At 44.5% G+C, this 16,975-nt stretch overlaps 1 protein-coding gene across 4 annotated transcripts in view; it reads right to left on the reverse strand.

Annotated features, from left to right (window-relative positions):
- The window catches only part of LOC120699430 (putative E3 ubiquitin-protein ligase SINA-like 6), a 40,006-nt gene that overhangs the window by 21,000 nt on the left and 2,031 nt on the right, over positions 1-16,975 (reverse strand). Inside the window, exon 2 of one of the 4 annotated variants that reach the window (XM_039983419.1) lies at positions 14,629-15,562. The exons of 2 other annotated variants lie outside the window; for them this stretch is intronic. In XM_039983419.1, coding sequence (XP_039839353.1) covers positions 14,909-15,562 — 654 coding nt within the window. In that variant the 3' untranslated portion in view covers positions 14,629-14,908. Of the gene's footprint in view, positions 1-14,628; positions 15,583-16,975 lie in introns of those variants that run through there. One more of the 4 variants, XM_039983420.1, reaches the window with a different exon arrangement.

A 16,975-nucleotide genomic window follows, 5' to 3' on the forward strand; every position in this document is an offset into this window, starting at 1 on the left:
CCATAAATGAGGGCGTACCACTATCTCCCGAAGAAACCTCCTCGTCCCACGCCTTCCTCTTAGCGCTCTCGGCCCTCGCAACTGAAGCCTTCAAGCTTGAAGGTTTCCTCCCCCTCCCGCGACTACGACCACCCCCTCCACCACCTCCGCCCGAAGTCCCCACCTCCTCTTTCTTAGCCTTGCCCTTGGACTTCTTCGATGCCACCTCGGAGCCAACATTGCCCGGAGGCGTAATCCTCGGAACCGCACCTGCAGGCACCGGCCGAAGGCCGTACTCCACGCCCATCTCCACCAAACATCTGTTCAAACGAAGGTTCCTCTTGCAAACCTCGACCAAGGAAAGATATTTCTTCATGTTCCAAGGCCCCAAGATGTCCGAGGCCTCCCGCTCCAACTCGGCAACAATCACCTCATCGCTAGAACCTTCGGGTCTCCGAAGACCAAAAACTGGAGAGGTCAAGTCATACGCCATCCCAGCAAAACGCTTCTGCTCGAACCCTCGAGGAGCCCAACTAGCGGACAAAGGCCAAATCCCCGCAGCCAAAACTCTTCCACCATGTCTCTGCCCCCGCAAACTTGACAGGCCGTCATAAAAGCTTCCACACACGGTTTAAGGCCTGGCGCACGCTTATTGTACACAGGCTGATAAGTGTGATCGAACGGCTTGATATCCGAAGCTAACAGATACTTCTCCTCATTCGAACCCTCGGGATCCGGAAAACCGATATTGGCATAAAACCAGTACCCTAGCCAGTTCCCCTCCCATTTGTTTTTCTGGGCTGCGGCAAGCACAACCTTCGTCAAGCCTGTCTTCTTGTTGGACTTGCGAGGGACGAAGGTGCAACACCCATTCTGCACCTCACTCTCTTCATCATCATCATCCACAAAAACCTTCTGAGGCTAACAGTGCAACTGAAATAGCCTGTAAAAGGCATCAACGGACACCCCACCCCCGAACGTCCTCACAACCCACAAAAATTTTGACAACGCTGCTATCCCGTTCGGGGTGAAATGGTGAAGCTTCACATTGAATGGCTCCAGTAGCTTCGGAATTACAGGATCCATCGAAATGCGCAACCCAGCGGTAAAAAATCCTTAAAAACAACAACCTCTCCAGTCTGAGGCACCGCGGAAAACCTCTGGGCCAGGAGGGCGACACACCCCCTCGGGAAAATATCCTTTCGAAACATAGAAATCGATCGTACTCTGAGAGATGACAGATGGCTCGAAGAGCAAGGTCTTACGCTTCTCAGGACCCATCAGGTCGGAAACACTCACTGAAACCCCCGACAGACTTCCACTGGCCTGTTCTTGTTGGACTGCGGACGCGAAGCCTCGGATACTTCGGGGTGTTCAACGGGATCTGAGTCTGCGCGGAGAACCGCCCTCTTAATAAATGCCATATCTACACAAAAGCGAAGAAAGGCAAATGAGGAAAAAGGGTTCAAACGAACCTTCGATCAACCTCGCTGTTTGCTTAGTACGAGCCATGAACCGCTATTCTACTTACACCGAGAAAAACGAGCAGCTTGATCACGCACGAAAAGAAACCTTCGGAAGAAGCGCTTTATAGCAGAAAGCGTCGAAGGTAAGCAAAGCTCAAGAGGGCACAGGTTTTACCCCCCCCCTCCGCTTATATAGGTGGGGTGAAAGCAACAGTACCAATGGTAAAATCGAGAAGTCGGCCGCCCAATCGACGCATCGGAGCCTGACACGTGCACAACTAAAACCGACCGTTGCAGCCGACGGTTCGGGAGACGTTTTTCCTCGGGAGCGGGAAGGTTACGCGCAATCTTCTCCTTTAACACGGGTTCGGACCGTCGGCTTCGGACCTCGCCCTTGAGGGGCTACTGTTGGGGATTGGACCTTCGGGAACGCGCCCGGAGGCTTATCCCAGACTCAAAAACATCTCCTAAACTATCTGCAGGGCCCCGGTATTGGGGAGCAAGAGTGCCCGAAGGATAATTGGCGCCTCCCAGGACCTGCGATGAATGAAGGAGCTCACCTTCGGTGTGGCCGAAGGTGACGAATGGTCACTCGAAAGCACGAGCTTGATGGCCAGTGCCTGCGATGAATGGAGCTCACCTTCGGGTGACCGAAGGTGGCGACTGGTCACGCGGAAGCACAAGCTTGACGGCCAAGACCTGCGATGAATCCAAGCACCCGAAGGATATTGGGGACAGAGTGCAACCCGAACGAAGGACATCAGGACCTTCGTCTATAGTGGGCATGCGTGTAAAACGTGAATACGTGAGAAGGTCGGATTTGTACACCTCTCACCTTGTAATTTTACCCCGAAACCGAGTGTAAGTGAGCTGTAAATGAGTTGGAAGGGGGCAATTTAGGAAAACCTGGCCGAGGACTAGGGGTATAAATAGCCCCCTCTCTCCACAGTGTAGGGGGTTGAATTTTTTGGTTATTACTGGAGAATTAAGTGTCTACTTTCATTGCCATTTTTACACTGTTCATGCTCCCTGTTTGGGCATCTAAGAAACTAATATCCCAACAAATTATATGCAAACTTAGTGGATTATTTGCATTATATTTATAATGGCATAAGTGGGTAATTTACATGAAGATTATAGTGTTACTTTATATTTTTTATAATGGTATTAGTGGGTAATTTAGATACATATTTAGGGGTTACTTTAGTCAATTTTTATTATGACAGAGGTGGGTAATTTATTAGAAAAGATAACAAATCCAGTGATTAAATTTATCGAATCCATGGCCGGATGTTTCTGAGTTCGTGAGAATTTTTAGAATTTCTCTATTTTTTTAGACTGTCCGCCAATGATCCTAGGTGAATTCACGTGGAGGCTTAAAAGCAAGGTACAAAATAGCCCGCTAATAGCTCGCTATTGTACGCTATTAGCTTTTTAAGAGATCTCCCGCTACGCTATACAATATTTGTCTGCTATGTCCGCTATAGGGTTTTTTATAGGATTTAGTGATAATAAATGTCCGCTACTTCCGCTAAAGATGTAGCCAAAAGAAATAAAGAATCAATATAACTAGGGTGGACCATAGACAAAGCATCACGGGCACAGTTAGGCAGTCAAGAGACGTGTTGAGTCTATTTTAGAATGTTAGATCAATGATGCTTCTAATTTTATATGTATTATAGACGTATGGCTATGAAAAATTTGCTGAAATTGGTTGCATTACTGATGTTATTGGCCATATTATGCATATTTTTTTTGCAAACCGCTAAATGGATAGCTCCGCTATAGCTTTCGCTATAGCTCTCTTAGCTTTTTGGAAGGGCTTCCGCTAAACGTCTTAGCCCGCGATTTTATACCTTGCTTAAAAGAGCCTCCAATTAGTAATAGTAAGATGGCAGCATTTATGGTTGAGATTTGGTACCAGTTAATAGCGAGGCGCCTGTGGTGACTCAGTCTCTCGGAGATGCTCGTTAGGGTAAGATTGCACATGAGTAGTCATATGGCTGAGTGTGCGTGCGTATACGTGAACATCTGTGTCTCTACTGTATTTCGAAAAAAAGTAATTATGGTGTAAGGAGGCATGACTCCCTAATGATCATTTATGCGGTATTTAGCACAAATCCTAAGGCTCAGTCATCTGTTTTAGTGGATCCACAAAAATACCCTTAATTTGTGATTAGCAAGAAAAATACCAGAAAATCTGGAAGATATTGGACGAGTTCTAGGAGACTTGGATTGAACCTCGCCCCAATTTAAGAAACAGATTTTTTACTACAATTAAATAGTTACATTGCTTATTCTGCTTGTATCAGTGCTACTAAGATGCAGGTTAACAAGAAAATTTAGTCATATAGACTGCGATGCAAATACAGCTGTCATCTTCAAATCTCGCCAAGCGATTGAAAGGCTTGATGAGAACGTAGCAAATCCAGATCAAGGCAAGGAACAGAGTGAACATATGCATGTCATGTACTCATGTTTAAAAAAAGGGTACAAGAATGCAGCGAAAGGGCTCGAATCAAGGTTGTTTTTTTATTTCGCCTTGTTTTGTTGCCAGGAACTGTGGCACCACTTCATGCTCGAATGCCAACTCTTGTCGAAGCCTGCAGTCATCTTCCTGTGTTGACCCGACGCCCATTTTGGTCATACTCCACGCATTCCAGATGAATCTGTATGGCTTCACTTCTTGGGTGCCTGAAGATGGCATCTCTGCTTGCAGACTCTATGCTGGACCCGTGACCACGTTTGACATGCATAACCAGGGAGATCTCTTCAAGGCATCCGAGGTGCTGGATCCCAGCAACTGGACTGCCCTCTTGCAGCTCCACTGCACCCTGTCCACAACCATCGAGTGCTATCCTCAGATCCTGCAGCCTCGGCATTGCGGCTGGCTCAAAGGTCACACGTGATAGCTCACACCAGAAATGAAATTTCTTCAGGCTGGGGAATGTGTTGGACTGGACAATGGTGTTTCTCTCTGGGATTGTTTTAGCCTCTAGGAACAGGTGCATGAGGCTGGGCAAATGTGCAAGAACCAGGAAGTCATCACACCGGAGCTCCTGGACTGTCAGTTTCTTCAAGTTTTCCAATCTGTCGGCATGCACCATCCAATTTGGAACATTGGGAAATGACAATTTGGGCAACCAAAGCCTCTGCAGATTCCCTGGGCGTGTGAAGCAATTGTCCCAGAATTGTGCTGGGGTGGCACTGGAGTCGCACCCAACAATGTCTAGGTCGCGGAGGTTGCTGCTCCCAAGCCTGTCAAGAGAGGCTGCCAGGGTGTCAAACTTCAGTAGTCTTGTGTTAGGATTATCTTGCACACCAAATGGCTTGGAGTAAGAAACACTGAGCTCCCTCATATTAGCCAAGTCGCCCAGGTCTCTAATGCAGTCTTCAGAATTTGTCCTGACATCAAAATGAAACAGAGTGCGTAGGTTGCACAGTTTGCTAAGCCCATTTCTTAGAACTACACCATGTCCAAACATGGAGAGACTAAGGTGCCTCAACGATGTCAGGGAAGTGAAATCCGATGATTGGTGACTGGGATACAACTTTCCCCGTGATATGTCAAGGGTCATCAGATGCTCCAGTTTTCCAAATTTTTCTGGCAGCTCCAAACGAAAGCCTCTGACCTTCAGGTACCTCAGAAGAAATAGGTGATTTATAGCAGATAATGCAAAGCATATAGATTCTGGCGCTGCATATGAGCCGCGGTCGATGTCCAAAACTCTCAAGTGCTCAAACTTCGAAAGTAGAGGCATAAAATCAACTGCCGGAAAGGAACAATATGACCGAACTTGTGAAAGACTCATCTTCTCGACAACCAGGGCTATGTTGTTGTTATTGGACTGATGACTTATCCTCCGAACTTGTGATGCTCCATTATTCATTTTGAATTGACTATCAATTATGGTGGTGAAGTTTTCTTCACTACACTTCAATATGATTAGATCAAGCATTAGATCATGAACTCGACATGACCACTCCTCATCAGAATCATCAAAGAAAGGTTGGATCATACTTCTGTTGACAAGTTCATTAAAACAGTTCTCAGCAACTTCCTCAAGATCTAAACCATGCTTTTCCCGAATAAATCCTTCAGCTATCCATTTTCTCACCAAATCAAACTTTCCAATTGCATGATCTTCTGGGTATGCACCAAGGTATAGTAAGCATGTTTTGAGTTCGTGTGACAGATCATTGTAGCTGAGATTTAGCACATGTCTCATCCATTTCAGAGTAGGGTTTGTGTCCAGTTCATAACCAAGTGAATTACATATCTTCTCCCAAGTCTCAACATGCATGCTCTTGTTAGCCAAAAGGCTTGCAATACTATTAATTGCCAATGGTACGCCTTTACATTTCCTTAACATGTCGTTTGAAATTTCTCTAAATTGCTCAGGACAACCATCCCCAGTACCAAATACCCTATTGAAGAAAAGCCTCCTTGAGTATATCTCATCAAGACATTGCATCTGGTATATGTGGCGATGATAAGGAAAGCAGCAGGCTATAGCAACATCTTGAATACGCGTAGTGGTAACAACTCCGCTACCATTATTATTTTCTACAAAAGTACATTTAATAGTGTCCCATGCCGGGATGCTCCACAAGTCATCAATAATAATAAGATATCTGCAAATAATTTAAGATTTCATTAGCACAATATAGTTTCTTCTCCGAGACTCTTTCACATTGTTGCTGATATGCAAGCAATATTGATCAGTAGAACTAAAGCAGCTGGTCAGGTTATATTAATGTTGTGATGGCTTATCGGGGACACCATCCTCTTCAGGCGGAACATGATTTAGAAAAGGCTAAAAACGTGGAATTATTGCTCTATGCTTTTGTGGCTGACAATAAATTTTCTGTTTTGCAGAAGCTAAAAGCTATGAGACCTAATATATGGAATTGTTCGGATATAATCTAGGAAATTTTCCAATGCAGTATTTGGGTGTCGCTATCCATTTTAGAAAACTATCGAATCCTAATTGGATAAAAGTAGAGGAACGTTTTGAAAAGTGTCTCAGCACTAAATACGATATTTCCGTAACTTTTACCAGGAATGTTTTGCAAGAAATACGATATAACCAGAAGATTTTCATAAGGGCTTGATGGAAAATTGGAACAAGAACATCGAGGAAAGCTTGCATAAAAAAATTGAGCAGTAGATGAGTCAGAAAGGTCTCAAGCCAGTCAGCCTAAGGACACATAGGTTGATCAGCCGAGCCCCTTCTAGGCACTAAATAGACTTCCCATCCTACATGATGAAGCCCACGCAATTCCTAGAGTTTGCACGACCTAAAGAGTAGTAAATACCCCCTAAGAGACCACATGAAAGAGGGGTTAAGGTTTTGCAATATGTCAAGTTTTAGCCATTCCACTGTTGTCAAGACTCAAGGCCGATTGGTCTAGGAGCTCCAGGCTGATCGGCTTCGAGGGTTTATGTCTCCGATCTCCACCATCTTTGTGGTGAATCTTTAGGGGCTTTCCTACCGCTATTTTATGCATCAAGATGAGTAAGATCATGGGATAAAGTTTTTTTTGTCCATGAGGTATTACGTATACAAAGGTACGGGATTTTGCATCAAACAAGGAACTGATAGCGTTTATACAACTAAACTGGCATTATTACGTTTGCATAGAATTAAGTTTTCAGCCTAAGAGGTATGACACATAAATAATCAATCAACTGAACAGAAATATCAAAATAATTTGAATAAATTTTACCAGCTACACAAAGAAAATCGCCGCTACATGCAATGCAAAGTAGTACAGAAAAACTAATGCACAATACCTTTTATCCATAAGGTGTTCTCTGATTTTGTCAATCAATGTTTGTAAATTATCATCTGGATCATCCATGAAGCTTCCAATTGCTGAAAGTATGTCCTTCAAAATCTTTGAAAGATTAGGCTTTTGTGACACAGAAACAAATGCCGTGCAGTCAAATTTGTCCTTAATTTTACAGAAAACCGAGTTGGCAAGAGTTGTCTTCCCAAGACCCCCGAAACCCACAATGGACAATATTTTGAGCTGTTGTGATGATCCTCTAACTTCGTCTCCAATTAACCAGTGAATGATAGTGTCCCTTGGGCCATCCACTCCCACAAGCTGTTCATCATGTGCATATAATGAAGGTAGCCGGGGATCAATTTCCACTGCTCCAGGGTTAGATGGCCCCTCATCTATTTTATACCTTTTGTGCCGTTCATTCTCCTGCACAACACGGTCCTTAAGTTGTTGAATTTGTTTCGAGACTCGGTGGCACACCCATAGTTTCTTAAACATTTTAGTTGCCTCGTGGACCAAGCCAGCCTTCTCATCATTATTACCGAGATGATGCATGAAGATATCAATGCAATCTTCAATATCATAAGATAGCTCACGCACCTTGTTCCTCCACACATGTGTTTGAATATCAAGCTCCTCCATGTTTGCGAGCTTGTGCAACAGAGCATTCATGTAGCTCAACTCATGTTTGAGAAATTCTATCTCCTTACGGATCCCTCTGAACAAATTGAATTCATAGCTGAGCAGCTTGAAAAGCTTGGAGAGCAATGAATTCATTGCTCCTGTTGCAGTGCTCACCATAACCCCCTCCATTTCCACAACGGGATTCCGTAGAGTCTCGCAAAATTGTTAGTGCAGTGTTGTGTGGAAGTGAGAAGATGCTATTCTACTTATGATGTTGTTCCAGCTATCCATTTCCGAAGTTTCCTGGCAAGCATGCACGAATGCTTTCTGCATGGTACAAACTTTCTTTGCATTGGCCGGTCAAATGAAGGATGGTCTAGCATGGAAAAAACAAACAGTTTTACTACTATGTATAGTAACTAAGTAAAAAGGCAATGATTGTTGGATACGAAAGTAACAAAGTGAATTGATACTGAAGCAATTAAGAAATCTCACAGCACATAACAAATGTATGCAGAAATTTTAGTGGCCTTCACCTTTTGCTTCCACTGGGAGTGAGTATGGGAGAAAGCACAGACAGCTGTACACATGCAGTTAGTGGATCCATATTATAGAGTGCAGCACAAAGAATTGGAGCATTACCTGCACTACGGAAAACCTGACGTTTGCCGTGTGCACAATATCGGGCACACGGCAAAGAATCTGTTTGCCGTGTTCACAAATATTGGGCACATGGCAAAGCAACTCTATGCCGTGTGCTTGTCTACCCGACTCACGGCAAATAGGAAGCACACAGCAAAAGCAACTCTGTGCCGAGTGTCGTTTGGACACTTGGCAAAAATGAGACACACGACAATGTTTTTGTTTGCCGGGTGCATAATTGAGTCATATGGCAAAGTTTTTGTTTGTCATGTGCTTCATTTGGGGCACACGGCAAAGTTTTTGTTTGCTGTGTGCTTTTGCCGTAGCACACGGCAAAGATTTGAACTTTGTCATGTGCCAGCACATAGCAAAGGTGCTTCGCCGAGCCCCCTCACTTCCCTTTGCCGTGGGTCAAACATGCACACGGCAAAGGTTGCTTTTGCTGATGCATGTTCGCCATGTGGTCTTTGCCGTGTGCAACACACGGCAAAGCCTTTACCGTGAATAAAATGGGTTTTGCCGTGTCCAGCTGGCACACGGCAAACTTCCTGTCTGCCGTAGTGCTGCCTTGGGACATATTTGATATTTCAGATCATCTTGCATTGCTAGATTCTCAATCCAACTCAAATAAGCACCCAGATTGTAATTAATCTACTAATTGCTTTTACAAACTCTGCAGCTCAAACAAACATTGCCTTCTATTATTGTGATACATCCACTACTAGAGCACTTAGAGCCATGCATCAGCTACCACTACTACACAAAGGGGCTTTGATCCTTTACATTTGTCCCGACAAGTATTGTACCAGGGAACAAAGAGCCCTTTAGTCCCGGTTCCAAAAGCTAGGGGACAAAAACGCTCTTTAGTCCCGGTTGGAGCTACCAACCCGGACCAAAAGTTTATCTTTAGTCCCGGTCGGTGGCTCCAACCAATACTAAAAGGCTTAAGTCTTTAGTTCTGGTCGGAACCACCAACCTAGACCAAAGGGTAATCCTTTAGTCCCGATTGGTGACTCCAACCCGGACTAAAGAACTCTTTAGTCCCAGTTGGTACCATCAACCTAGACTAAAGGGTTCTCTATGGGTTAATTTAAAAGAAAAGGATCGCATATAGAGTCATATGTGCTATGTAGGTGAGGTGTGAGAAGGAAGCTGTGTATGAGACAAGAGGTCTTGGGTTCAAAACTTGGGTAGCACAATATTTTTTTACCATCACAGACACCCCTTTAGTCCAGGTTGCAGCAACCAGGACAAAAGCCTGGGATCTTTAGTGTACTACCCAAGATAGTCATATGACTAATGAGGCCAAGTGGCTATGGAGCATGGAGTAGGCGTTTTCCTATGCTAATTAGGTGCACATGTAAGGTTATGATTAACTCTAGCTGTGCCAATAAATCTCTCTTGTTTGGCGTATCTAGAAATTATTGGACAAAACGCATGGTGTTTATTACTCTATCTGATTGATTCTGCTTGAAATTTTCTGTTGTAAATTCACTATGTACAAAAGGTCAATAGTAATGACCGATAAGGGAGGGGCATCACGCTCAGCACCCCGTATGTGCACTAAGGCCAGTCTCAGTGGAAATCGACACAGTTATCTAGACTGGAATCTTAAGAACTGTGCCAGTGGGGTGTCATGGTGATGACACTCCTCTCACATTTCATGACACACCTTCCTTCTCTCTCCTCATACTATTGGTACATGTTAGCAAATTTAATATCCATAACACACTCTTATGACACTTCCATTGAGATTGGCCTAATGACATAAAAAATGTTGAGCCATTTCCATGAGTAATAATGACTCATGACATGGCGGACGACCAATGCTAGACATCACTATTGGGAGTCATAGCAATCCGTAGTGACTATGGTTTGTGATGTGGGAGGTTATCACCGATCACTTTTGACTGAGTTATTAATTAAATAAGTTCTGACATCTGTCTTCTACAACCATAACCTTTGTTAGAGTCAATAGTGATGGATTTCTTTATATTATTTACACATGATTAATGAAATTTTCCTCTTCTATAGGTCCATTCGGATTCCTAGGTACATCCTAGAGCAGATTCAGGATTTGACAGCCATGTTCACCATACAATAATCATCATGTACAATAGCAAATGCATCTACATCAATGACCAACGCATATATCACAATTCGCATGGCATCGACAAACAAACACATATAAAAACCAACAAGCATCATCTGTTAAGGCATGCTGAAATTGGTGCTGCGCTGTGTGTGAGTGCGGGTGGGTGGGGAGCAGTTGGTGAGTTGATGATCTTCCTTTATCATGTGCAAACAGCACGATAATTATGTTTGTGAAAGGTACATTCCAAGAAGCAATGCTTCCGATTTTTTGTCATAAAAAATTAAGCCATTCATTTGATTCCAGCAGATGCACCTGCGATGATGAATAATGTTTTCATAAAGAAGTAGTGTTAATGGTGATGCCTTTTGCCTTTTGCAGCATATGAAGCATGTTTGTGAATTCCAATAACAAACCGACGTGAGACACTTTTGGAGCACTCAAATTTTTTTTGAAAAGATGACTTGAGTGTCTCCTCCACCTTACCTCAGATCCATTGCAGGGCGCTTTGGTGGTATATATAACCGCAAAAAAACTTTGTTAGTAGAATCTCCTTGCATTGGCGCATATTCAGATGATCCCCAAAGTTGAGTCCAGCTGTCAGTTAAATGTATGCTTGTCGTGACACGAAAAGGTGGAGAAAGCTCAATACACTACTACACAAGTCTCTGGTAATAATACTGCCTATTTTCCACTAATAACGGGCACACCAAAAGTCGCTATTGCAGTGACCGATTGCTGATGTCATCAAGTGGCAACGTTATTGCTGTGAGCACTAGCATGCATGACGTTAGAGATGACAGTGTTAATAGAAATGGAGGTGATACAATAGTAACGGGCACTGCTGGCCGTTATTAAAAATGATAACAATAATAACGAACCGAGATGATGTCATCGCATGCCATTAATAGAAATACCTACTGCAATAACGGTCGGAGATGATGTCATCACAAGTCGTTATTAAAAATACTCACTGCAATAACAGCAACGGATGACATCATCAACAGCTGTTGCTAAAAATAACATGGGACCCACGTGGCAACTCTGTTTTTGCCAAAAAAGAGACAAACATTGAAAATACAACGTCGGGCGAGACGTCACCCGACCGTTTTTTATCTTTTGATTCCTAAATAAAATTTTAAACATATATATTTTTTGCATATCTAGTCTAAATATCGTTATAAGTTGTACACTTTTTTATTTGACATTGTTTTCTACTTCAAAATATCATTAAAAGCTTTCCGATTCCAAATTTTTAAATTTTTTAAATTTCCAAATGACTTTGGATGTAAATAAGTTCTATATCATAGTTGTTGTAGAGCTCGACGAGATCTAAAACTTTGCAGTTTACAACCTTTTCATTTGAGCTTATTTGACTGTATTAAAATGCATTGGAATGCAACTAGAGAAACACACTTGCCACGTCATCGATCCATGGCTTCAAAATGGAGCTCTCCCGTTGGTCCAAATATTATGAGCCGGATCCATCCCCTCTCTCTCCCTCAAAGCTGCCGGCCTCCTCTCATCTCTCTCATTCTCTCTCTCGGCCCCTCTACTCCAACTTCTCCCCTCTGCTCATGCGGGTGGCGGCATGGCAGGTGCGCAGGCCATGGCGGGCGTCGGCCACGGCGGTCGCGCGAGCCATCATGGCGGGCAGCGGCAGACAACGGCCACGGCGGGCCCGCGGCCATGGCGGGTGGCCGGCTCGTGGCGGCCCGCACAGCGCCGGATCCGCGTGGAGGCGGATGACTGGAGGCCGTGGCAGCCGTCGCGGCGCGGAGGCTGCCGGCCCGAGGACACGGTGGCCAGCGCGGCGCAGGATCTGCGCAGTGGCGGCTAGCGCGGCGCCCGATCCGTGTGGGGCGGAGCGGAGGCGGCCGGCTCGAGGCCGTGGTGGCCCGCGCGGCGCCAGATTCGCGCGGGGCGGCACGGAGGCGGGAAGCCGGAGGCGGATCCGCGCGGGGCGGCGCGGCGGGCCTGCAGCGGTGGCACCGCGGGCTCCTCCTTCCACTCCAACGGCGTCCTCGGCGGTGCTCCGTGGCGGTGGTGGGGCCTCCACGGTAGCGCGGGGCCTCCACGGCGACCGGGGGCTGCATGGCGGCTAGCGGGCGGCGGCAGCGGGGCTCTGCGGCGGTGGGGCAGGGGCGCAGGGAGGCTGGTGGCGCTCCGATGGGCTCAGCGGGCCTCGTTGATGGGCTCAGTGGGCCTGTCGGCGGGCAGTCGTTCCGCCTCGGTAAATCCTTTGATTTATCGTGACGATGAGCGCGAGGCCTCAGAAAATTGTTTTTAAGCGCCGGGAAAAATATTGTAGTAGTGTTTCTTTTTTTATGTTTTAAGAAAATATTGGAATTGTAATGGTATTATCATTTTGTGTTCATTGTGATGTTGTAATACTTTATGGTGATGTTAAGCTTCTATTACCCGTAATCTAATAGTGGTTGGTAACAGGGGCATTTTTTATTTTATCAAAAAATCGCTGCAATAATGGGCAAGCTGATGTCATCGTTGCCGTTCTTGCAGTGTCCATTTTCAAAAACAGGCTAGATGATGTCACCATGGCCATTATTGCGGTGTGTATTTTCAATAACGGGCATTATGATGTCATCATGCCCGTTATTGAAAATAGACACTGCAATAACGGGCTAACTGTGACCGTTATTGCTGTGGTAGAGCCTGCAATGACGTTAACGTAGCAATGGCCATGGTGCCCGTTTTTGTAATGCTATTTTGCCCGTTTTTGCAGGCCGCTATTGTAGTAGTGATATAATGTGAATCTGCTTGCATAAGAAACGTATCATCAACATATTCCATGATATGGAAATCTTTCTGAAGAACTTAAAGCAGATATGGTAGCTTTTTTAGCTTCAAAGATCTTGTCCATAATCTTTATTGACGACATCACTTAGTAGAACGAAGGTCCGCTGCTAGCATAAACAAAAGGGGAGATAAAAGTCCCTTCTGGAATCACACGCCTCTTACAGATGAAAAGTTTTCCTATAGCTTTCCTAAAAAAAGTTTTCTTATAGCATACGCGTCAGTGCCAATGGCGTAGTCCCTCTGAAGCACTGCAGAACCAGTTCAATAAGACAACCACTGATGTGATGTTCCAGAAAAGAATTTCCATCATCCAATAGATCTATCGGACAAGGGAAACCCCATTGTTTCTAGAGAAAATCCTCTCCACGTCATTGAAAATCTAACTCATCCCCTCAATGCCACTGTAACTTAAACCATTCCTTTAATACCATCACTTTTAATTTTTCATAACCTTTTTGCTATCACCGTTACTTTTTGAGCAAAACACCCTGTATAACACTGTTAAACTAGATGTATCATATGTTTTTGTTCCATTTTTAGCCCTCACCAAACTTGCCCTCAACGCCGGACACATCTCATCTGCAATCCTATCCTTTCCCGGTACCAACCCCGCTCCCCGCTCCCCGCTCCCCGCTCCCACGCCGCGCCGCCGCTCCCCTTCCTGGATCTGCACGCCGACCCCACTCCCCGCTTCCACGCATGGCGCGCCGCGTTGTCCTTGGCGCTGTGCAATGCAGCTGCACAAGTGACATCCTATCGCAGGGAAAGAAGGCCGCCGGTGGCCTCGGCGCCTACATCTACATGCGTGCCGCGCTGCTGGAGCTGGACATCTTCTGCATGACATTCGCCGGTGACCTGCCATTGAGCCACACCAACACCATGCATCCGGCCGCCCAACGACAAGACCATCCACCACCTGCTGCACTTGCACTGCGAGTGCAGCGTCCGCAACCTAGCTGCAGACAACAAGGGCCGCAATACGATTGCGGATGGCAACTGCGCGTCGCTGGCCATCTGGAAGCAGAACATTCTGACCACTAATATACGATACGCGGTGACAACTTTCATAAGACGGAGCTGCACCGTCCAAAATGAGCACCAACATAAGGTCCTACCTACATAAATTGATTGATTGCACATGTTTCAGATATTAACGAGCTGAAACAAGTACAAATACAATCTGAACTCTACCTCGGGAATGTAGCAAAAACCAAATACAGGAATCTGAACTCTACATCAGGAATTCAGGATTTACACAAGAATGCAACTTGCAATTCAATTCAGTTCCTACATCAGAAATCTTAATTACAGGTCTTAGTACATGGAATACACATATATTTACAGATGTCAACTGCAGCTTCTGAATTACATGAGCATAGCAAACCATATAGGCAAGGGATGCCAAACTGAAAATTAGTTTCTAAGACAAATTTACACTGTTAGCCCCCTTTTTTACATTGTACAGCAAATAAAACTTTCACATATTCACCTCACATCAGCAACCCCCTCTCTCAATGGAGACCAATAGTGTTAGTTTGCCAGATTTGCAGAAGGCATAAGGAACTAAAAGGAAAGCTTCGGTAGGGTGGAGCTGTACAATGTTAGTGACAGAAGCCTTCAATTGCAGGCTGTTTTCAGTGTTTCCCTCAGAAGTTGCTTTCATTTCATAGAAGAAATTCCAGTTCAGACTGCCAGTCCTAAGGCAACCAACTGAAAGCGCATGTCCGTAGGGCATCACATTCTTGTTGTGGAGAAGGAATAGGTGATCATCCTCGGATAGAAGAACTAGAAAAGGAACTGATATTTTCGAAGTCACTTCGAAACACTGGCCATATGAGAACCGTACGCTATCATTATTATGGTTTGTATGGAAATGTCCTGACCACCATCCGGTGAATCCTCTGTAGCCACAACCAGGAATAGGACACTTCGAAGGAGCAAAAAGGCAAGATTCTTCATGAGCATTTCTAAGTGAATAACTGACCAACTTGCTACAGCCCCATTTGGCATATGAGCAGGCGGACTTGACTGACTCAACAACCTTCTCCAGTGCGATGTTTCGTGTGAAGTTAGCTTCATTAGAACAAATGTGACACTTGTTGGTGAGCCTGGACCAGCAGGAAAAGCATGCTACATGGCCATTTTGGCACTGGAAAATACAGAAACAAGCTGCTATCATTTAATGGTATCCTGAGAGTATGACTCTTGTTATATAAATGGTCTGCTTTATTATGAGAATACATACAGCATGGACCATTATAGTTACAAATAGACACTTGTGGATTTAGACAATCAGATCATATGGCTCATTTGAATATATTATATATGAATCAATTTAACTCCAGTTTCAGAAACCAAAATGGGAAATGCAAGAGTGGAAAGAAATATACAATTGTAGGTTGTCCAGGAGTTTGTGTCTGAGAAAAATACAACTGGGAATATATTATATATAATCAATTTAACTGCAGTTTTCATTCTGAACTAATAGAAAGGAAAAGATTCTGACACAATTATGGACCATATCCAAAGGGGCATGTCCACTGCAACACAAACTGTGTTTTAACAAACAGATAATTTGCATTCTCTTTTTAATGAGACACTTGTAATGCGTGTCCCAAGAAAAAACAACAGATACTTTGCAACAGAACTAGTATGCGTTGCCCTCAAAAAATAAACTAGTATGCCTTGATGGGTGGCAAGTGCAGCATGCTCCGACTGAAATCTGAAGCACACAAATTATCCCTCCCTGCTAGATGAGCACAGCAAGGAAATTTTAGCCCAGGCACAGAATATCTTCTCTTTTTTCGCAATCAAAGCAACTTTGGAAAGGGTGCAGTTGTCCAGGATATAATTGCAGATTCATCCAAGTCATGGCTCAACACTAATTACTTCCCCACAGTGATAGCTAAGAAGATAGGAGATCTTGATAACCTTCAATCTTGTGTAGCAAAAGGGTTAATCGTTAACTGTATAGCTCATAGTTGTAGCGTATTGTTAAGTTTATTTTCCTTGTCAGCACTAACCATGATTAATTAGAAGCTCAAAAGTTTGTGGGCATTTATCAGTATCCAGTAGTTCTGTTACTCTGCAGTGGTGCCTAGCCGGATTGGTTAGGTGGCCTCAGTAGCACTCCTCAGGTCCTGGGTTCGACTTCCGGTGGGAGCGAATTTCAGGCAGAGATTAAAAAAAATCCCCTTGCTTGCCTACACGCCAAAGCACATAAAAAATAGGTCCCAGCCCACCCCGGCCCGCTCCCACACGGGTTACGGTATGGGTTACGGCTAGGGATGAAAACGGTCGGGAACGGTCGGGAAAACCCCTCAACCGTTCCCGCAACTGTATTTTTTGGTCGGGAACGGAAACGGGAACGGGAAAATCGGACGGGAAAACGAAATCGGTATTACGGGATATCGGGAACGGAATCAATCGGTCGGGAGCATGCCGATTACGATCGGGAATCGATAACTCAAAACGGGAAAATACATACAACCACTTCAAACATTTAACTCGATAAAATAATTACAACTATGCATAAATAACATGGAAACAAGACTAGTATAAC

Source organism: Panicum virgatum, chromosome 3K (genome assembly GCF_016808335.1).
Source record: "Panicum virgatum strain AP13 chromosome 3K, P.virgatum_v5, whole genome shotgun sequence".
NCBI lineage: Eukaryota > Viridiplantae > Streptophyta > Magnoliopsida > Poales > Poaceae > Panicum > Panicum virgatum.